The sequence below is a fragment of the Equus przewalskii genome, chromosome 2 (genome assembly GCF_037783145.1).
Source record: "Equus przewalskii isolate Varuska chromosome 2, EquPr2, whole genome shotgun sequence".
Taxonomy (NCBI): domain Eukaryota; kingdom Metazoa; phylum Chordata; class Mammalia; order Perissodactyla; family Equidae; genus Equus; species Equus przewalskii.
The window spans coordinates 12,445,457-12,468,468 of NC_091832.1; the positions used below are offsets into that span (position 1 = coordinate 12,445,457).

The window sequence follows — 23,012 nt, forward strand, 5'->3', positions numbered from 1 at the left end:
ACCTGGGCAAGAGATTAAAAACAAGACACACAACAGACTGCCTAAGGTCTGGGAGGAAAAGGAGAGAGTTTCTCTGGGAAATTAGGGCAATCAAAAACACCTGTGTATATAGGGTAATTTAGAAAGCCTGAGGCAAAATGCATGCTCAGAAAAGACCTGAAAAGACTTTAAGCTTTCATCTCAGGCTGATCCCTAGGCTCAGTTCAAGTCTGCCTAAGCACTGAAGAAGGGCCCCAGCAAAAAGTCAATCTGCAAAGACTGGGAGATAGGTTAGTTTGTTTCTTTGTTTGTTTGACTCCTGGTGATCAAGGAAATCTCCATTAAAACACCAGCTAGGGAACAGAGACTTCAATACTACACACAGCTTCTGCAAAAAAATGTCATGAAAACTCATTAGACAAATGGACAACTACAGCCTTCAACAATCAAAAAACAGCAAACCCTGGGGAAAGGGGAAAAGCAGATTTCCAGGGTTACCAATATTCAAATATCCACTTTTCAACAACAACAACAAAAAATCACATATACAAAGAAATAAGAAAGTATAGCCCATTCAAAGAATCAAAATAAATTAACAAAAACAATCACTGAGGAAGCCCAGCATTGGACTTAGTAGCAAACTTTAAATCCACTGTCAAATATGCTGAAATCGGTAAAGGAAAACATGGATAAAGAATGAAAGAAAATCAGGAAAACAATGCTTGAAGAAAATAAGAATATCAGCAAAAAGAGAGAAATTACAAAAAGGAACCAAACAAATTCTGAAGATGAAAAGAACAATAAGTAAAATGAAAAATTCAGTAGAGAGGTCCAACAGCAGATTTGAGCAGGCAAAAACAGAAGCAACAATCTTGAAGACAGGACAATTGAAATTTTTCAGCCTGAGGAGCAGGAGAAAAAAAAAGAATGAAGAAAAGTGAAGAGAGCTTATAGGACCAAGGGGATGTCTTCAAAAGAAACAATAAACGCATTAAGGGAATACCAGAAGGAGAAAAGAGAAAGGAGAAGAAAGAACATATGAAGAAACAATGGCTGAAAACTTCCCAAATTTGATGAAAGATAAGAATCTACATGAACATCAAGTAAGTTAAACTCGAAAAAACCCACATTATAATCAAACTCGAAGCCAACAACAGAGAGAAAATATTCAAAGCAGCAAGAGTGATGCAACTCATCATGTACCAGGGATCCTAAATCAGATTAACAGCCAATTTTGCATCAGAACCGTGAAGTCCAGAAGGAAGTGGGATGACATATTTAAATGCCAACAGAAAAAACTGTCAACTTAGATTTCTATATCCAACAAAACGCTCCTTCAAAAATAAGGGAGAAATTGAAACATTCTCAGTCAAACAAAAGATGAGGGAGTCCATTACCACTACTTCTGCCCTAAAAGATGTCCTTCAGGTTGAAATGAAAAGACACAAAACAGAAACTTGAAGACATATGAAGATATAAAGATCTCCATTAAAGGTAACTACATGGGCAAACATAAAAGCCAGTATCATTGTATTTGTAGTTTGTAACTCCACTTTTTATTTCCCATATGATTTAAAAGACAAATGCATAAAAAATAATTATAAATCTGTCATTGGGCACACAATGTATGAAGATGTAATTTGTGACAACAACACAAGGGGCTGGGACAGTTTTTGTATGCCATTGAACATGGTACCAATTCAAACCAGACTGCTATAAATTTAGGATGTTACATGTAATCCCCACAGCAAGCATAAAGAAAATATCTAAAAAGCACACACGAAATGAGAGGGGATCAAAATGGTTCACCACACACAAAAAAATCAACTAAACACAAAAGATGGCAGTAACAGAGGAAATGAGAGACAAAAAGGGTATAAAACATACATGGTAAAAATATGTCAATGAAAAGACAGACATGCTTGAATCAAATGAAAAAGTTTTCTCAGGAAATATTTCTCAGCAAAGAAACAGAAGATATAAACAAGAACCAAATGGAAATTTTAGAACTGAAAAATATAATAACCAAAATGAAAAACTGAGTGAATGAGCTGAATAGGAGAATGGAGAGATAAAGTAAAGAAACAGTGAACGGGAAGACAGAGGAACAGAAGTTACCCAATGCAAACAACAGAGAGAAAACAGAGTGAAAACAAACAGAGACTCAGAGACGTATGGGATGATACCTAAAGATCTAATGTCTGGGGCCAGCCCTGTGGCTCAGTGGTTAAGTTTGCGTGCTACGCTTCAGCAGCTTGGGTTTCGCTGGTTCAGATCCCAGGCACGGACATGGCACCGCTCATCAGGCCATGCTGAGGTGGCATCCCACACAGCACAACCAGAAGGGCCTGCAACTAGAATATACAACTATGTACTGGGGGGGCGTTGGGGAAGAGGAAGAAGAAAAAAAAAAAATACATTAGCAACAGATGTTAGCTCAGGTGCCAATCTTTAAAAACAAAAAAGATCTAATGTCTGTGTCATCCGAGTCCAAAGGGAAAGCACAAAGAAAGCAAGGAAGGCTGAAAAAGTGCTAGAACAAATGATGGTTGAAAACTTCCCAAATGTTTCAGGAAGACATAAACCTACAGATTCAAGAAGCTGAGTGAACCCCAAACAGAATAACCCCAAAGAAACACCATAATTAAAATTCTGAAAAATTACAAACAAAAGAAAATCATGGAAGCAGCCAGAGAAAAATGACACTTTACCTATAGAAAGAAAAAGAAAAAGAAATTTTTTTGAATGACAGCAGATTTCTCATCAGAAACCATGGAGTCCAGAATAAAGTGGCATAGTATTTTTCAAGTGTTGAAAGAAATGAACCATCAACTCAGAAACAATACCCAGTGAAAACAACCTTCAGGAAGGATAACTAAGAGAATTCATTGGCAGCAGACCTAACCTAAAAGAATGGCTAAAGGAAGTTCTCTAAACAGAAAGGAAATGACAAAAGAAGAAAGTTTAGGAAATCAGGAAGGGAGAAATAACATAGAAAACCAAACTGCAGGTAAATACATTAGGCTTTCCTTCTGTAACATATATTTTAAAATTCACTAAAGATGGGGCCGGCCCCATGGCCAAGCGCTTACGTTCTCACAGTCTACTTAGGCGGCCCAGGGTTTTGCCAGTTCGAATCCTGGGTGCAGATATGGCACCACTCATCAGGCCATGCTGTGGCAGCATCCCATATGCCATAACTGGAAGGACCCACAGCTAAAAATACACAACTATGTACCAGGGGGTTTTGGAGAGAAAAAGGAAAAATAAAATCTTTAAAAAAAATTCACTAAAGACATTTATGCTACAAAACATGAATCAGAATTAGAAAAATTTACTAATGAGGTGAGAGAGCTCAAGAAAAATTAGAGATAGAAGATCAGTTAAGAAATGAAGACTAAACTTGAAGGAACACAAGAGAGAATAAACATAACAGATGATGCCTTAAGAGAGATGGAAAATGGAATGGGTTGTTTTTTTAATGAAGAAAGAAAAAGAAATATTTGAGAGAAAATGATATGTTGAAGAGAGGCAAAGAAGATCCAACATACAGCTAATAGAAGTCCCTGCAGAAGAAAATCACAGCAAGGCAACAGAATGAATACTAAAAATATAATTCAATAACTTTTCTGAAATTAAAAAAATACGTATGAAATTAAAGAAAACTACATACTAAAACAGCACACCATGCACACGCTATAAATTCAAAATGACCAACACCAAGATATATCTTAGTAAAATTATTGGACTCTTAACAAAAAAAAAATGCTTTCAGCATTAAGGAAAAAGAGCACATGATCTTTAAGAAAAACTTAGATCATCATCAGACTTTGACACCAATTCTTTAAGCCAGATGGAAAACAGGGTTACATATATAAGATACTCAAGGAAAGACAATATAAGCCAAGGATTTTCTATCCAGGAAAAATAACCTTCAAGGTAAAGGGCATAGGCAAACTGTTATCAATATAAAACAACTCAGGGACTATTGTTCCAACAGGCCCTTCCTAAGGAATCTACTAGAGAGAAAGATTCAGACAATCAAAATAACCAGAGATATCAACATGGTTCTTAGCATTAAATATATAGTCATTTGTAGAATTATGACTCAACGTACATTAAAGGGAAGAGAGTAAAATGGAGGGGGGAAGGTGGAGATAGTATACACACACAAAAAAAATTTTAACAGTTTTCATTAATCATTATTGGTGGTAGTATATTAGTATTGCCACTAGAGACACTTATATATTTAACATATGATCAAGCAAAAGAATAATTCCTGGATATTCTAATTCTATTATCCTGAGTCTTTGGGAACGTGATTCTTGGTATGGAAGAAAGGAGATACTGATGTAATATATGGCAAATTAAGTAAAGAAGGAAAAAACAAAACAAAAACCTCTGTAGTCCTTTGTAAATATCACTGTTAACTGACAAGGTAGTTTTATTATATATATTTCTTAACTCTATTCACTGAAAAGTCATAGAAACAATGACCAATCTCACAGCACTGAGTATCCTTAGGATCTAGATTGCAATTGCTCTGAAACACCATTTCCCATTAAAAGAAACCGGGAGTTCTTGAAGAAACAGCTAATTCCAGGTGTAAGGCGGAAAATGAGCCTGGAACAGTTTGACATAGGAAACAGCAAAAATATTATTAAAACTATTAGGATCGGGTCAAAAAGATTAAGTAACCAACTTGAAGAGACTCTTCCTAGATGACAAGAGGACAATTTGAGCTTCAGTTAGTACAAGAAAACACATCAAATATGGGTTGAAAGCCATCAAATACGTTTAAATGCATGACTCACACTGATCATAAAAAATAATTAACTGGTCACCTTCTGAAGATGATAGGGAACCAATTCATTATTTTTAAAACTAGGTAAATAAAAGGAAAGAATCAGGCCTTTCTTACATAAACTATACCACTGGGAACCAAATGCTTCCCCAAATAAATGAGGGGAAGCATCTCTTTAAAAAGCTACTCTACCGGCTGGCCCAGCGGCATAGCGGTTAAGTTCCAGCACTCCACTTAGGCAGCTGGGAGTTCACAGGTTCGTATCTCAGGCACAGACCTAGCGCTGCTCACCAAGCCACGCTGTGGCGGCATCCCACACAAAGTAGAGGAAGACTGACACAGATGTTAGCTCAGCAACAATCTTCCTCACAAAAAACAAAAAGCTACTCTAGCTAATAAATAAAAACAAAATGATAGAACTATGTCACCATTTTGCAACTCCTAATTAGTGAATCTCGGCACTGAGCATCAAAAACTGCTAAATTTCAAACAGCACAAAGCAGACATTATGTACCTCCTGTTGAGATACCACTCATAATCTTGCTGAACCTGAGGCTGATTAAGCCTCTGTATCCAGCTGTAACATGCAGGAAATACAAATGACACAGAAACATTTTGAAATGCATCAAAAGTATGCAACCTAGACTGTGGGAAACCCTACAGGTGAAATGCCCCAGGGTTTTTCAACACATAAATTTTAAGGAAAAAGGAAGAGATGGAAGGAAAATCTATAGATTAAAAGAGACTTAAACATTATCTAGTTTTTAAAAATGGGAAAGACTAAATTGTGATGTCTTAGATGCAAACTTAGAAAGAAATGCAATGAAATTATTACTTTTTGAGTCAGGATAGTGATTATTTTTGGAAGGAGGGATAAGCTATGTTCAGAATGGGGCACAAGAGAGGAGTTTCTAGAATGGCTGGCAAATTCTTTTTCTTGACCTGGGTGATGGTCATAAGGGTGTTCATCTCATAATAATTCATTAAGCTATACATTTGTTTTGAGTGCTTTTCTTGTACTCATTATATTTTACAACAAAAAGGTTAAAAAGAAAAAAAGGAAAGAAAAGGGAGAAGAAAAATTCCAAATGAGTTGCTACAAAAGTAAGAGAATATGCTGTTACTCTTAAAGTTATAGCAGTAACAATGAACAAGCACAACAAAAAAACATAGAAACAAACATTTAGTGAAATCCAATACAAACCAGGCATTTAAAATCTTGATTTAACCATAAAAACGACACTGGAAAATATTTCTAATTCAAACTACTGAGCTACTGACAGAATTCAAGCCTAGTCCAAAGTATGCTTTTTCTCCATATTACATTTAAACAACAATCAATAAGAAAAAAAGAAACAGTCTACAAGAAAAACAAGAAAACACATGAATAAGGAAGTTGCAGGAGACAAAAAATTCAAATACATGAAAAGATTCTCAACTTGACCAGTAATCAGGGAAACGTATTTAAAACACTGAGATGCCATCTAAATCTAGCAAATTAACAGAAAGTAATAACCCAATAACACCAAGGGTTGGCAAGGCAACAGGGAAACATCACCGGTCAAAGTACAAATTGGTACAATCACTGTAGAAAGCAATCTGGCAATAAAATCCAGCAAGAGAAACTCTTGCACATGTGTACAAGAAGATAAGTCGAAGGATATTTACTGCAGCACTGTAAAATGGAAATAACCTAAGGGTCCATTATAAGAATGGATAAACTGTTGTTTATTCAAAGGAATGCTACATAGCAGTTAAAAATTAATGAAATTGATCTAAATGTATTAACACAGATCAAGGCTGGCAAACTTCAGCTGGCAGGCCAAATCCTACCCATCACATGTTTATGTCCAACCAGGAAGCTAAAAATAGTATTGACATTTGTAAATTGTTGGAAAACAAATCAAAAGAACAATAGTTTGTGAAATATTATTCTCAAAATTACATGAAATTCCAATGTCAATGTCTATATGTAAAGCTTTATTGCAAGATAGCCAAGTTCATTGGTTTACATGTTGTCTCACAGATGCTATCATGCTACAACAGCAGAAGTGAGTAGTCGTGAAAGAGTATGACAAAGCCTAAAATATTTATTATCTGGCCATTTACAAAGAAAAAGTTTGCTGATCCATGACATATATAATTCTCAAAAACAGTGTTGAGTGAAAAAAAGGTAGAGTAAAAGGACACATACAGTAATACTTAATTTGTATAAAATCTAAAAACAAATACTGCTACATCTTGCAGATGGATAAATATCTTTAGTAACGGATTTTTTTCCCCACTAATGAAACATTTTAATACACACCATCGTCAGGACAGTGGTTTCTTCCTAGAGTACAGTGGGGAGGGAAGGGATGCTAACAGTACCTGTAACATTTTACTTCTTTAAAAAACAAATCTAAAGCAATACGTAAACATCTGTTAAATTTAGGTAGTGAGTACACAGGTGTCTAATGTATTTTCTTGTAAATTTGTAATGTTTCATAATTAAACACTTTTTCAAAACATCAAGTGAGAATTAAAATTGCAAGAAATGATTATCAAGTCAGAATTCAGTTTTTTCATTGTGGCAACAGAAATGCTATAGACATATAAGACTTATAGATCAAATAGACATATAAACATACAAGATCAAATACTTTTTTCAAGGTACTCAAAGGCTTCATTTAAAAAATACACCACCAAGGGGCCAGCCCAGTGGCACAGCGGTTAAGTGCATACGTTCTGCTTCGGCTGCCCGGGGTTCGCCGGTTTGGATCCTGGATGCGGACATGGCACCACTTGGCATGCCATGCTGTGGTAGGCGTCCCACATATAAAGTAGAGGAAGATGGGCATGGATGTTAGCTCAGGGCCAGCCTTCCTCAGCAAAAAGATGAGGATTGGCAGCAGTTAGCTCAGAGCTAATCTTCCTCAAAGAAAAAAAGACAAGAAGCACAACACGGAGAAAGGGATAGAAAGGAGAGTTAGCTTTATTGTGTAAGAGAAAATTTAGCAGAGAAAACTAAGGCAGAGATTTTGCACAAAATCATAAAGCCAATGAAAGTACAGAAATATAAATCAAATCTTAATTCCAAGTCCATAAATCACAGATTAACTCTAAAATAATGTTAGTTAAAATGAAAGTAACTTCAGCTTTTTAAGAGCATAGCCTCTAGAGTCAAGGCTCTGGGACTTGCAGGACCTTGAGTAAGTTATTTAACCTCTCTGTACCTCAACTTCCTCATCTGTAAAATGGAGATAATACTATCTACCTTATAGGGTTGATATGAGAATTAAAGTGTTTAGCACACTACCTGCCACAAAGTAAGACTTCAATAATTGTTACCTATTAATTATCCTTTTGGCGGAACTTTGAGCTTGAATTTCACCCAAGTAATTTCCTCTTGAACTGAAGAGCAGTAATAACAAAGACTCTGCTTCATTTTAACAGAAATCTGAATATCTACTATGTTCCAGAAAGTATGTTAAGGATATAAACTTAAGCAAAATAAGACTCCTACACTTATTTCTTTTTTTTTACTCTATTTTCCCTAAAGCAGTGGTTCTCAGAGTGTGGTTTCCAGACCAGCAGCATCAGCTTCATGATCACATGGAAACTTGTTAGAAATGTAAATTCTCAGGCCCATCCCAGACCTACGGAATCTTCTGATTCTAGGTGTTCGGCCCAGCCATCCTTGTTTTAACAAGCCCACAAGATAACTCCATTAGCCCTGAAGACTGAGACTAACTGGCCTGAAGAAGTTCACACTCATCCTCCAAGAGGAGTGATTCTCTGATTGAGTCAGGTTCAGCTGACTGCGCCACAGTTTCAGGAGTTAAAAATCAAAACACAGCTATAACAACTGGATATCCATCGACACGTAAAAGAAAGAAATTAAGGGCCAGTCCAATGGCACAGTGGTTAAGTTCATGCGCTCCACTTTGGCGGCCCAGGGTTCACCAGTTTGGATCCTGGGCACAAACCTACACACCACTTATCAAGTCATGCTGAGGTGGCATCCCACATCCCACATAGAAGAACTAGAAGGACCTACAATGTGGATGTACAACTATGTACTGATGCACTGGGGAGAAAAAAAAAAGAGGAAGATTGGCAACAGACGTTAGCTCAGGGCCAATCTTCCTCGTCAAAAAAAAAGAAAGAGGGGCTGGCCCCGTGGCCGAGTGGTTAAGTTCGCACGCTCCACTGCAGGCGGCCCAGTGTTTCATTGGTTTGAATCCTGGGCGCGGACATGGCACTGCTCATCAAACCATGCTGAGGCAGCGTCCCACATGCCACAACTAGAAGGACCCACAACGAAGAATATACAACTATGTCCTGGGGGGCTTTGGGGAGAAAAAGGAAAAAAATAAAAAATCTTTAAAAGAAAAAAAAACAAAGAAAGAAAGAAGTTAGACCTTCACTTCATACCATTTACAAATATTAGCTCAAAATGAATCAAACACCTAAATATAAGAACTAAACCATGAAACTCTCAGAAGAAAACACAAGGGTAAATCTTCATGACCTTGGATTTGGCAATGGTTTCTTAGATATGACACCAAAAACCTAAGCAACAAAAGAAAAAAACAGATACATTGCACTTCATCAAAATTAAAAACGTTTGTGCATCAAAGGGCACTAGCAAGAAAGTGAATGACTATTCACTAAATGGAAGAAAATAATTGCAAAGCATACATCTGGTAAGAGTCTGATATCCAGAATAAACATAGAACTCTTATAACTCAATAACAAATAGCCCAGTTGAAAAATGGGCAATGGATCTGAACAGACAATTCTATGAAGAAGATATACAAATGGTCAGCAAGCACACAAAAAGATGCTCAACATCATTAGCCTATAGGGAACTGTAAATTAAAAGCACTATGAGACATTTACACCCACTAGGATGACTATAATTTTTTAAAGGGAAAATAACAGGTGTTAGCAAGGTCGTGGAGAAACTGGAACCCTTGACAGTGCTGGCAGGAATGTTAAAATGGTACAGCCACTGCAGAAAACAGTTTGGCAGTTTCTCAAAAAGTTAAACAGAATTACCATATGATCTAGTAATTCCATTGCTGTATATCTAACCAAAACATTGAAATGAAAAACAGGCTCTCAAACAAAAACTTGTACATGAATGTTCATAGCAGCACTATTACAATCGTTAAAAGTTACAACCAACCCAAATGCCCATCAACTGATGACTGGATAAACAAAATGTAGTAGATTCATATAGTGGAATATTAGCCATAAAAAGGAATGAAGTACTGATATATACTACACTGTGGATGAATCTCAAAAACATTATGCTAAGTGAAAGAAGCCAGACACAAAAGGCCACATATTGCATGATTCCATTTGTATGAAATGTCCAGAGTCCATAGAGACAGAAAACAGATGAGCAGTTGCCAGGGATTGGGGGAAGGAAGAAATGGGGAATGACTATTTAATGGCTATGAGATTTCCTTCTGGAGTGACAAAAATATTCCGGAACTAGATAGTGGTGATGGTTGTACAATATTTCAATGCATTAAATGTCACCAATTGTAAATTTTATGTTGCGTATTTTACCATAATTTAAAAAGTCAAAGCACATGTGGAGGTGGGCTCTCTAGGGCAACACCTCCTCCTAGGGGCCTATTAAAGTGAGACAAGCTGAGACCCAGTCACCTTTCTCTCTGGCTTCTCTTTGGCTTCTTTCTGGCTCTTTTCCTCTTCCACATGGCTGGGCTGACAAAGTGAGAAAAGCCTGAGGACAGTTCTCACTAGCCACCAAGACCTGAACTAGTGTGGAGGGTGCCAGAAACTAGCTCTGCCACAACAAAGGAAAACAAGCTTTTCCAGATCTCCTAGCTGTTCTTGGCTAAAGGCCTTTACTTGTCTTTAAAATGGTTATTACCCCAAACTGTGTGGGCCTACAGGGAATGAAAGGAGACTATGGTTCTATGCTGTCTGTAGGCGAAATAAGAGGATATCTGCCTAATTTTGGCTGAGGACTACATTGGGGTTTGAGGGCTGGGGCAGGGACTAGCTAGATGTTCGCAGAACCTTCCTCCTGGGCATCATGTAAATGACATTTCCCAGCCCTCTAGCAGTTAGGCATGGCCCTGTGACGGAGTTCTGGCAATAGAAAATGGGTGGAAGTGATTAAGCCTGGCCTATCAAAGCCTCCTACAAGATCCCCCACTTGCCTCGGGTGACCTCAGAGACAGGTGTAGAAAATGGTAAGGCCTTCATTAGCCTGAGTTCTTTCGAATGTATCTGCTACAGCAACTAGTGCAGTTTAGCACAGAAGACCACCAGCATGAGAGGTAGTTACAAAATGTCCTTTTCTCTTTCTGGTCAAAGGCAGGACTCAGATATCCCCAAGTCACCTGAACAAAATCATCTTATATTAACCCTTTGAAATAACCTACGAACTTTTTAAAAATTATTACCAACTATTTCTAAACTCTGCTTTTTAAAACATTCCTGAAGGCCTCAAATAGTCAGGAAAATCAGAAGGCGTGAGAATACTACATTACCTCTGTTTTGCTGAAATACAGGCAGAGAAACTATGTGGCTTGTTAACTTTCCACAAATTAAGGGTTAAAGGATTTGTGCATCTGCTACTCAGGTTCACCCTTAGGAAGTATTGTGGCGTTAAAGCTGGTGCAACTAAAATGATATTGTAAAATTTAAAAATGTGGTTCCCTTGGCCTGAATTTGTTGTTAATTACGTTCTAAACCCTAGGGAGACTATTCTATCTTCTAAGCCAGTTACTTAATAAAGAAATCCATCAAGCTTCCCCAAAGGGAAAAATGCAGAAACTAAAGCCTCCTTTTCAAGTTGAACAAAGTAAGGGAACAGTTCAATAACACCAACAAACCAAAGGTCAAGACATATCTTTTTCTATTACATTTCTTTCTAAAACCAGATGAGAACACTAAAAAATATGAACTCTATATTCACACATTCTGTGCACGTACCTTGAAAATATAAAAATAATTAACCTTTATTGAATGCTTCTTGGTATCAGGCTTTGTAATAACTGTTTTATGCGGATTAATTCATTAAATCCTCACAATAATCCTATGAAATAGCTAATAATATTATTACAATTATATACATGGAATAATTAAGGCTTAGAGATCCTAAATAACTTGCCTCAGGTCACAGAGTTGGAACTTGAAGTCAGAGAATGTGACTCTTAATCACTATATATTCACTCAGGAAGTATTTATTAAGTATCTTCTATATACAATTCTAGAAGCTGGAGATATAACAGCGAGAAAAAAAAACCCAAATTCCCGCCCTCGTGAACCATATATTATAATATGGAAGAAGGACAATAAACAGCAAATATGCGACAGTAACAGGTGAATAAAGGATTTGAATTTAAAAAAAGAGAAAGGGATGACAAAGAGTGTTACTTTCAAAAGGCTGGCCAACGAAGGCCTCTGTGAGGAGGTGATATCTGAACAGAGACCTGAATGAAATGAGTAAGCCAGACACATAGATGTATCTGGAAAAAGAACACCTCAAGTCGAGAAAACTACCAACTGTAGAAGTCCTTAAATAGTTTTTAAATGTCCTCAGGCAGGACATGCTTCACATATTCAGAGACCACCAAGGCAGCCAGTTGACTAGAGCTCAGTGAACAGGAGGAAGAGTAGAAGGAAATGAAGTTAGAGAAGGCCAAGAGGCAGATCAAGTAGAATCTTATGGAATAAAACAAGCACTTTGGATTTTTAACTAAACTGTGATGGAAAGCCACTGTAGGGTTTTGAGGGGCAGCGTGACAAAGTCTGACTTAAGCTTTTACAGAATGATATTGATCTTGCCATGTGCAAAATACCACGGGGGGAGAGAACAGTAGGACAGAATCAGGAAGACCAGTTAGGAGATTCTGACAATGATCCAGATGAAAGATGAGAGAGGCTGAAATTAGTGTAGTGATGAAGCTAACAGGGAAAAGTCTCATGCAATTTGAATGTAGCACCAACAAGGCCTGATGGGATGAATGTGGAATACGAGGTTAAGAAAAGAACCAAAGAAAACTCTCAAGTTTTGGTCTGAGTAAATGAGTGAATGACAGTGCCATTTACTGACATGAGAAAGACTGGGGAAGAAGCAGACTGGGAAGTGAAAATCAAGAGTCTGGTGTTGGACACATTTAGTTTGAGAGGTCTATTAGCTATCCAAATGGAAATGTTACGTAGACATCTGAAAAGAGGAGTCTAGAGCTCAGAAGAAATGTCCACAACTAAAGAAAGAAATGTGGGAATCATCAGCATACAGATGGAATGTAAAACAATACAATCCGATGAGATCACGTCAGGAGGGAGACAGACTATACAAGCAGTTTAAAGACTGAACCCTCTGAAGCACCAGTGAGAAAGGAAGAAAATCAAGAGAACATGGTCCCAGAAGCCAAAGGATGGAATGATCACGTCAAATGCAACAGGTCAAGTGAGATGAAGACTGTGAACTGGCCACTGGATTTAGCCAATGATGACCTTAACAGAAGGGTTTCCGCGGAATGAGATACAGACATAACCCTGACTGGAGTGGGTTCAAAAAGGAATGAAGGGAGAGGAAACGAAAGTGGAAGATACAGACAACTCTTTCAAGTAGTTTTATAAAGAGGAGCATTGTCTTGCTCACAGACAATTATTTCTTATCACCTGCTCTTTTGCCTGAATTACTCTAAGAGCCTCCTAACTGGTCTCTTGGCTTCCACATACCCATTCAGTCAGTTCTCAATAAAGCAGCCAAAGATCAGATTAAAATGAATGTTAGATCATGTGATTCCTCTGCTCAGAACTCTCCAGTGGCTTCCCATCCCATTCAACTTAAAGCCAGTAAAAGCCGATATCCATACAACTGCCTACAGGGCCCTTCACAATGTGAAACTTCACAAACCAGCCCTCCTCTCCCCACCTTTCCCCTCTGAGCTCACTGACTACTCTTCTCCTTCCTTACTCCCCTCCAGCCACACTGACCTCCTTGCTATTCCTCAAACACAAATTTCAAAGGTGGAGGTAGCCCAGGGCACTTCCTATGCCCTCCACCAAGTACACTCTTCCCCCAGATAATCTAAATGCCTCTTTCTCTTACATCCTTCTGGTCTTTACTCATTTATCCCATTCCAAAGAGATGCCTTTCCTGGCAATGCTATTTAAAACCATAATCCCCCAATACGTTATATCCCCCTTCCCTGCTTTATTTTTGTCACAGTATTTATCACGATATAACATACTACATATTTTACATATTTATCTTATCTGATTCCCTATACTAGAACAGAAACTTCAAGAAAGCAGAGTTTGCTGTTTCCCTTCTCACTGCTGTAATCCCAACAGTACTCAAAAAAAACTTGTTGAATCAAAGAATGAATGAGGGAAAGTATAGGGTTAATGAAGTGTTTTTAAGAGGGAAAATACAGTATGTTTGTATGTTGATGAGAATCACCAACGGAAAAGAAAAACTAATGGTTCAGGAGTATGAAGGAATTGCAAGAATAGAACTCAATTAGATGTAGGGGTAGACCTTAATAGGTGTAAGATTATCCATAGCAATGAGAGAGGCCAAAAAATATGGGTACAAATACAGGTAGGTGGGTGATTTGTATTGGGAGTTTGTGGAAGTTTTCTTCTGATTATCTCTTTCCCTCAGTGAAATGGGAAGCAAGGACGTCAACTGAGAGTAAAGAGGACAAAGAGAGTGTTGGAAGTCTGAGGAGAGAGAAAGATTAAACTATCACTTAAGAGTGAATGGACTAGAGAAATGTTATAGGATTGCCTGTCAGTGCAGACAGACTCCTTGAGGTTCATGATCACAAATTTAGATGTCGGCACGGTTGTGTTTTTCTCCAGCCACATTCAGCTGTTTAGATACAGGTGCAGAATAGACAGAGAGTTGGTTTAATCATGGCTGGAGTTTTGTCACGTAGGTATGAGAGAAGGGAAAAGAGGCAAGGGAACTGAACGTACGTGCACAAGAATGATTATAATAGCCCATGAAATGTTAAGTTGGATAAGGAGGGAAGCAGAGGCATGAGGTGACTGACAACAAAAAGATAGTAAAAAAAAAAAAAAAAAAATCAGTGAACCAGAAGTTCCAAAGAGTTTGAACAATTTTGGAAAGGAAATTCTAAAAGGAATGCAAACTAGAGAAATAGAAGATGATGTGAAGGTCAGAGCGTGGCAAGTTCAAAACTGAGATTGTAGAAGTGAACAATTATCAGTAAAGATAAAACATACCCAATGAACATAGGCTGATGTCAATTTTTCCCACCAATTATTTACTGTCATCCACTGTATGCACAGCTGTAGTACAGAGAAGAGGAAAGAGTCTTTGGGAATTAACAATGAGGTACAGTGCCCAAACAAAAAGGTGGTCGACCACGTCTCACTAACAATGCATTTTGTGTAAGCCCTTACTCCTAATAACGTTAAACCTCTGTTCTTCCTTGAGGACTTTTTCCTCTTTGCCCAGGACTAGCCCTTGATCCAACAACCCCAGTTTTCAAACCCCTTTGGAAGCCCTACTATGTATATTAATGATGAAAAACAATCAACACCTACTGAAGGAAAGTAATAATTGCCAAGGTACCATAGGGATTTCACTGAGTACAAAGCTAGGTAGTAAATTTAGCAGAGAACCATACAGCAATCAATGAAGCAATGAAGCAATCAGCAATGAGGAAGACATAGTGACTGCCATACTTGGCTGCCTCTGATGGTCCTGGTCATTGGTCACCATGAATAACTGGGGTGAAAAAAGCTTTTAGGTTGATCTTTAGGCTAAGAGGTATCCAGTAGAACAAAGATGGAAAAACTCTGTAAGCAGATGTGTCCTACCCTCATCAGGGAACACTGTCAGACCTGCTTCAACCACCCCAGGCTCTCTGGTCCCAGTACCTTTGATGCATTCAAATCTTCCAAAGCTAACAGGTTTCAGGAGCTGGCCCTTACCCTCTATCACTTCTGGATAAGAGGGGAGGGAGGGCTAATAAACTTTCTGTATTGAAAACTCAGAACAACTCTCAAATGCTCATGTTTCAATCCTACATTCTACACTCCACACAGTTACCAGAGTAATCCAGCTAAAAAACAAGTAGGACCATCCTGCTCCCCTACTTATTACCCTTTTACATGTACTAAAGACCTTCTACAATCCAGGCTCCTTTAGTCTCTTAACTCACTATCTATGCCTTCAACCTCAAGCTCCAACAATACCAGACTGACTATCGTTCCCTACACACAGTTATGCAGCTTCCCCTCTATGCACTTTCTACCCCTTGCTTTTGCCAATGTACTAACATTAGAGTGCAGAGGAAAGAGAAGGTGCTGATTTCCAGGAAAATAATTTTGAAAATTCCTTAACAGTGCTGAGGGAATTCTAGGAACTAAAACTGAACTCCATCTTCCTCCATCCTCAAAAATGTCTCATTTCTAGGCCAGCCCCATGCCTACTGGTTAAGTCCAGCACACTCTGCTTTGGCAGCCTGGATTCAGTTCTTGGGTGCAGACCTACACCACTCATTAGCAGCCATGCTATGGCAGCGACCCACATACAAAATAGAGGAAGACTGGCACAGATGTTAGCTCAGGGCAAATCTTCTTCAAGCAAAAAGAAGAAGATTGGTAACAGACATTAGCTGAGGACAAATCTTCCTCAGCCAAAAAAAAAAGTCTCATTTCCTTTACTTGTCTATCATACTTCTATTATTACTCAAATCACCCATATCCAAAATATTTTAATCATTTTCTATTCATTCATTCAATAATTATTTAGCACCTACTGTGAGCAAAGCCCTTGACTTTGCATTATGGTACATGAAATGATGATATACTTCCTACCATCAATAATTTACAACTTAAAAGCAGAAATGAAATAATACAAAATGAATACAGAAGGGCAGAAGTACTAAAACACTGATTCATTCATTCATTCATTCAGTAAATATTTATTCAGAAACTACTGTATAGAAATGGATCAATGTGTTATAGAAACAAAATAAGATAATAATTAATATTTATTAGGCACCTATCTAATATGTGCTTTCTAATCATTATTTCATTTAATCTTACAGAACCCAAGCTTTCACTTCTTGGGTTTCCTGTGCATTTCAGGAGATTCACAGATTTACTGAAGCCCATCAAAGATCCTCCAAGGATCCCACATGGAAAAACTTCAAACAGTTTCTGTGACAGGAGTTAGGCCTGGAAGCTTGAGAAGAATTTTAACAGGCAGAGGCAGAGAAGATCTTTTCAGATGAATGATTAATTAAAATAAGTATATGAAAGTGCCTAGCAATAAACAAATATTTACTGAATGCCCATTATATACTAGTTAAAACACTAAAAGCTGGGGATGCATTGATGAATAAAACAACCTCTGAGGAGTTTTTCCTCTGATGAGAGACTGAGAACCAACTAGGATATTTGTTGAGCAAGTATCTGTTTCAAGTACCAGCATATATCTACATTTCCAATAAATATTCGGACTAACAACTACGTTTCAAATACCATACTAGGCCCTAGGTATACAAGAGTAAATGAAACAGTCTGGGCCTCAAAGAACTTACTAATGAGAAAGAGAAGACAACAATGGATGCTACTATGGAGACAAAGCCAAGTCTTGGGGACCTAGAAAAGGGGCATCTAACTCTGTTTCTAACAAAAACTGTTAAGTATCAAGTAGACCTTGAATGCCAAGGTCCTCAGACTTAAGTCTATGGGTAATAAGAAGCTAATGAGGTTTCTGAAGATAAAGAAATGAAATGATCATTTAATAAATATTTATCTATCACTGGAACTCAAGTAGGCAATGAGTTCTAATCTTTTTTTTAATAGAATACAGAATAAATTAGAGGCTAAAAGACTAAAAAGCATAATAAATGAAGCTAAGGTATGGCAACAACCAAGACAAAAGTTTATAAATGCTGAATTAAGATGACGACGATGACAATAAAGATTTGAAAGACATCATGAAGGTAGAATCAGCAGAACCTGGATAAGGGGGTCAAGGGAGAAAGAGAATTCAAAGACCACGGATACAATTTCAAGTGTGATGACAAGAAAAAGGAAAGACACAAGGAGAAGCACATTTCAAAGGAGAAATAATAGATTCTATTTTAATGATACAGTAAGTCACTGACCTTCTAGAGATTCAAGTCCTGCATCCTGTTCAGAACTTATTCCTAAATACCAGCACAGTATAAAGTATACCAAGCATGACTCCACATCATGAGAAACGGAGAACAAAGTCATTTGTGAGAGGTGGATGCTTGTTGATCAACTAGGTTCTTACTCCCTGAATGAATGGAGTCCATCCAGCCTCAACACACACAACTCAAATTTTTATCTTTTCAAAATCAAATAATTTCAAGTTATGGATTTTCAAGGACATTATCAAATTATAAAGTCACAAACGTTAAGATCCCAAATGCTGAGTCTATGGTGGAAACGTTAAGCACAGAAATGGAAATGTAGAGCTTGGGGGTCAGCCCCATGGCCAACTGGTTAAGTTCTCGCACTCCGCTTCGGCGGCCCAGGGTTTCACTGGTTCGGATCCTGAGCACAAACACGGCACCGCTAGTCAGGCCATGCTGAGGTGGCATCCCACATAGTACAACCAGAAAGACCTACAACTAGAACATACAACTATGTACTGTGGGGCTTTGGGGAGAAGAAGAGAAAAAAGAAGACCAGCAACAGATGTTAGCTCAGGTGCCAATCTCTAAAAAAAAAAGGAAATGTAGAGCTAAGGAAAGAGGTCAGGCCTAGACACTCAGATCACTCTACAAGGAGGTTATGTGACACAACACCATGAATAAAAGAGGACTACAGTCCCTTGTCCCACATCCTGAGCACCTGGCATGAATAGGGTAAGCCTGTTAAAAAACAAAGTACAATTAAGGAAAGAACTAAGGACAGAAGACATATCCTCAAGGAACAGTTAGGGGACAGGCAGAGAAAAGAGAAAAAAGACACACAAGCAGCAGTCAGAGAAACAGAAGTGGAATAGTCATTATGACAAAAGAGAAGAAAAGAAAATGTCAAGAAGGAACACATGGTCAACAATGCAAATAGTTCACAGGGGTCAAGGGGATGAGGACTAGGGGAAAACTGTCAGATTTAGTCACTTACAGGTCCCTGAGACTGCCACATATCTCCCTGTGTAATTCTTTCACAATGAAAACTTTTCACAAGTAGCCATGCACTGCTTTTTAATTTAAAATGGAAGAAGTTTTAGTATCCCTGTGGTACACTCACACAATAGAAAACTACACAGCAATGAAAAAGAACAAACTATCTCTACAAGCAATAATATAGATGAATCTCACAGACATGACTTGAATGAAAGAATCTAGTCACAAGAGTATAAACTGTGAGATTCCATTTATACGAAGTTCAAGAAGAGGCAAAACCAATCCATGGTGATAGAGGTTGGGAGAGTGGTTACCTTCAGAGGAGGGTAATAACCAGGAGAAAGCACAAAGGAGCATTCCAGGGTACTGGAAACGTTCTACATCTTGAACTGAGTAGTGGTCACATTCTGTAAAATTTCCTGAGCTGAATGAACGAACCTTTGATTTGTGCACTGTATGTAAGTCACACCTCAATTAAAAGTAAATACGGGGCAGGCCCCATGGCTGAGTGGTTAACTTCACACACTCCACTTCAGTGGCCCAGGGTTTCACTGGTTCCAATCCTGGGCACAGACATGGCAGTGCTCATCAAGCCATGTTGAGGCAGCATCCCATATAGCACAACTAGAAGGACCTGCAACTAGAATACACAACTATGTACTGGGTGGCTTTGGGGAGAACAAAAAAAAGATTGGCAACAGATGTTAGCTCAGGTGCCAATCTTTGAAAAAAGAAGTAGGGGCCAGCGCCGTGGCCGAGTGGTTAAGTTCACGCACTCTGCTTCAGTGACCCACAGTTTCACCAGTTCGGATCCTGGGCACGGACATGGCACCACTTGTCAAGCCATGCTGAGGTGGCATCCCACGTGCCACAACTAGGACCCACCCACAACTAAAAAAAATATATACAACTATGTACGGGGGGGGTTGCTTTGGGGAGAAAAAAGGAAAAATAAAATCTTTAAAAAAAAAAGTAAATAAACAAACATACAAAGTTATTGGTGACCTTGAAAACATCAGTTTTGGGAGAGTTTAAGTGGAGAAGCCAAACCGTAATATGAGGAATGTATACAAGGTGAGGAAGTGGAGACAGTGAATACAAACTCATTTTTAAAGGTTGCTGGTGAAGCAAAGAGGAGACAACAAAGTAGCTTAGGTGGGTTACACAACTCAGAAAAATTGTGTTTTGTTTTAATTGAGGTATATGACAAAGAGAAAATAATATATATAACAAGGGCCTACACCAGACAAGAGGGCATGTAGGGGAGAGAGGACATAAATAGAGGAATTAGCCTCGGAGAAGAGAATGAAGACTTCTTTCTCTGAGACTGAAGCAAAGGATGAGTGAACACAGAAATTCTGACCTAAAGAGGGGAAAATCAAATAACCTTGAAGACTTTAACGAAGCACGGAATAAGGTCAATTGGACCAGATAAATTGAGTCAGGAAAGGATCTAGGCATTAAGTACATTTTAAAAGTTTCAAATAGGTACTGCAGAGAATATATAAGACAAGGATGAGGGAGGAAATTACAGCACGAGGACAATACTCAGTGGCCTAAAAGCAAGGGCAGAGATAGCCAATTATGGAGTCTGTAGCACTGGGTGGAGAAGAAAAGACGAAAGAACAAAGGGGAAAAACATCCAAGTGGTAGTATGTGCATCACTGAAACTATATAATAAAGAAGGATGTCTAAGAAAATACTTATTTAAGTGATGGGAAAGAGGTAGGAGACCTAATAGAAAGCTTGAAAGATTCAAAGATGAAGTCACTAGGGTGTCAAGTAGAGCTGTGCAAAAGGAAAGCTGTCACTAGAGTTCATTACCTACAGAACATTTTTCTGCAAATCTCACAAGATCAAGGACCACATATTCTCCTTTCACTAAACTTCCTACAGCTACTAGTGGCAACTTCTCCTCCCTGATAAAACTGACCTCTACCCTCTACTTGTAAATACACCTGAACTTGATTAATAAACTATATAAACACATCCTGTCCATTCAGAAACTCCATGAATATTTTTACACTGCTTTCTGTGTTTTCCCATCAAGGTGTTTTCAGTGGTAAACTCCTAGAAGGCAGAGCCTGTATATAGGAATTCTGTTCACAGTACTAGACTTGGGATGGCACACATGCAGATGTTTTAAAAAGTGCTTTAACATGAAACAGATCGTTACTGAGGAGAACCTTAACAATGATTCTGAACACACTCCTACAAGACTATAATGATGGCCAAATCAGAGAATGCTTAGGAATGACATCCGTTTTTATAACTATCAAGACAACCTCTAAAAAGTAGGGTAAGATTTACTATATCATACTGACTTTCCCTACCTTACACTATTTACCCCTTTGGATAACTCACTACCTCTTTAGTAACCCTATTCTTTGCAGTTCATTTACTCCCAGCCTACATTCCAGTGGCCCTTCTTCCCATCCAGAACCGCTGACTACAATCGCCCACAGGACCATTTTTTCATCCCTCTGCTCCCCTATTGCCCATTCAACTCCAGGACATTACTTCCATTTCTCCACCCCCCATTTTTCTGCCTCTCTAGACCTCCCATTCCTCCTGCCGAACTACTCAGTCCCCACCCCTCCAACGCCCAAGCCTAAGTCTTCCCGCCTGAGATCCCCCGCCCCCATCGCTCCCATTCAGGCTCCCCCCCGCCCCATCCATTCCCTCCCGGACCCCCGCCCGCCATACCTGCTCTTTGACCTCGGGCCCCGCGGGCCCGGTCCGCTCCTCCAGTCGCTGCCTCCCGGGCGGCGCTCGCCGGCGCGGGGGTAGAGGCTGAGGCTGAGGCTGGGGCTGGGGCTGGGGCTGGGGCTGGGGCTGGGGCTGGGGCAGCTCCGCCGCCCGGTGAGTCCCATCCTCCCGGCGGGGGGCCGGCGGCGGCGGCTGCGGGCGGTCGCGGCCGCGGCTCCGCTTCATATCTGCGGCTGGGCTCCACGGGCGTCAGCGCCGCCACCGTCCCGGCCCCGCACCGCCCCGGGCCGCAGCGCTGCCGCACCAACCACCGCCCGCGGCCACCATGCCCGGGCGGGCGCCCGAAGCCACCGACCCCAGCCCGCAGCTCCTCCGCGCTTTCTGGGGCCTCAAGAGCCGGGGCCTCCTCGGCGCTCCTCACGGAGGCGGCAGCAACATCGCCGCCGCCCCGTCTTCTCCCACCCGGCACACGCTCGGCTGGCCACCCACCGCCGCCGCCGGCTCTACCGCCAGCAGCCCGCCAGCCTCTGGCCCGGCCCCGCCCCTCCTCTTCCCTCGCGCGCGCGCACCGGGAGCCCGCCGCCTCCGGCCGCGCGCGGCCTCCCGCGCACGCGCCAGCGAACGGTCGCGAGAGACCCGCCCTTGGCCCCGCCGCGCGGTGGGGAGAGCGGAAGGGGGAGGGGCTTCCGATGAGCCGGCCGCGGCTGCGGACGCTCATTGATTCTTTCATTCATCCATTCATGAAATTGTGTGCGGGCCAAGCTAAATGCTGGGGATCCAAAAATGCGTTAGAACTGAGCAGTGTCCTCAATGTCCTAGAGGGAGAGGGACGAGGAGCAGGAAGGAGACAAAATATACAACTGATGAATAGAACACTAATGCGTGCCTTTTTATTGAGCACCTGCCAGCCGTCACCTTCACATCACACTATGGAGGTAGGTCTGTTCGTTCTCATATTACAGATAAGAAGACAGAGGTGAAGTGACGCACTAGGTCACTCAGTAAATCAGTGACCAAACTAGACAGGACTCTGGCTTTTCTGTCCCTTTCCACTGTTTCCTGCTGCTTCCAGAAAGCAAGACAGAGCGTGGAGAGTGCTGTAAAAGAGGAGGAAGTGATGGATTCCTTCTAAGGGGAAAGGAAGGACAAAAAGGCTTCCAGAATCATCCCCATGATTCCCCACTGACAATGAAGTCATATTATAGCCCAGTCCAGCCTGGCCACAGCCAGTCGAGCTGTGGCCTGGGCGGCCCAGCCTGCCACTTCCAGTGACTCATCTGCTCAGCCACGTGGCTGTAGCTTAACCCTGTCTGGCCTCCTCCTTCTGGCTTCAGCTGGTCTGCCACAATGTTGCATTTTTCCTCATTGATTTGACCAGAGTTCTTTCC

The 23,012-nt window shown here is 40.1% G+C and overlaps 1 protein-coding gene and 1 long non-coding RNA gene across 5 annotated transcripts in view; one reads left to right on the plus strand and one right to left on the minus strand.

Moving 5' to 3' along the window:
- The window catches only part of MAST2 (microtubule associated serine/threonine kinase 2), a 211,016-nt gene extending 188,831 nt beyond the window's left edge, over positions 1-22,185 (minus strand). For 3 of the 4 annotated variants that reach the window (XM_070609713.1, XM_070609712.1, XM_070609711.1), the window contains exon 1: positions 21,622-21,986. In XM_070609713.1, the coding sequence (XP_070465814.1) occupies positions 21,622-21,849 (228 nt within the window). In that variant the 5' untranslated portion in view covers positions 21,850-21,986. Of the gene's footprint in view, positions 1-21,621 lie in introns of all 4 variants that reach the window. The other variant, XM_070609709.1, reaches the window with a different exon arrangement.
- LOC139081907 (uncharacterized) lies at positions 1,264-19,409 on the plus strand. Its single transcript, XR_011537382.1, has 2 exons — positions 1,264-1,473; positions 16,855-19,409. It is a non-coding gene; the product is annotated as an uncharacterized lncRNA (long non-coding RNA).
- Positions 22,186-23,012: the final 827 nt, after the last annotated feature.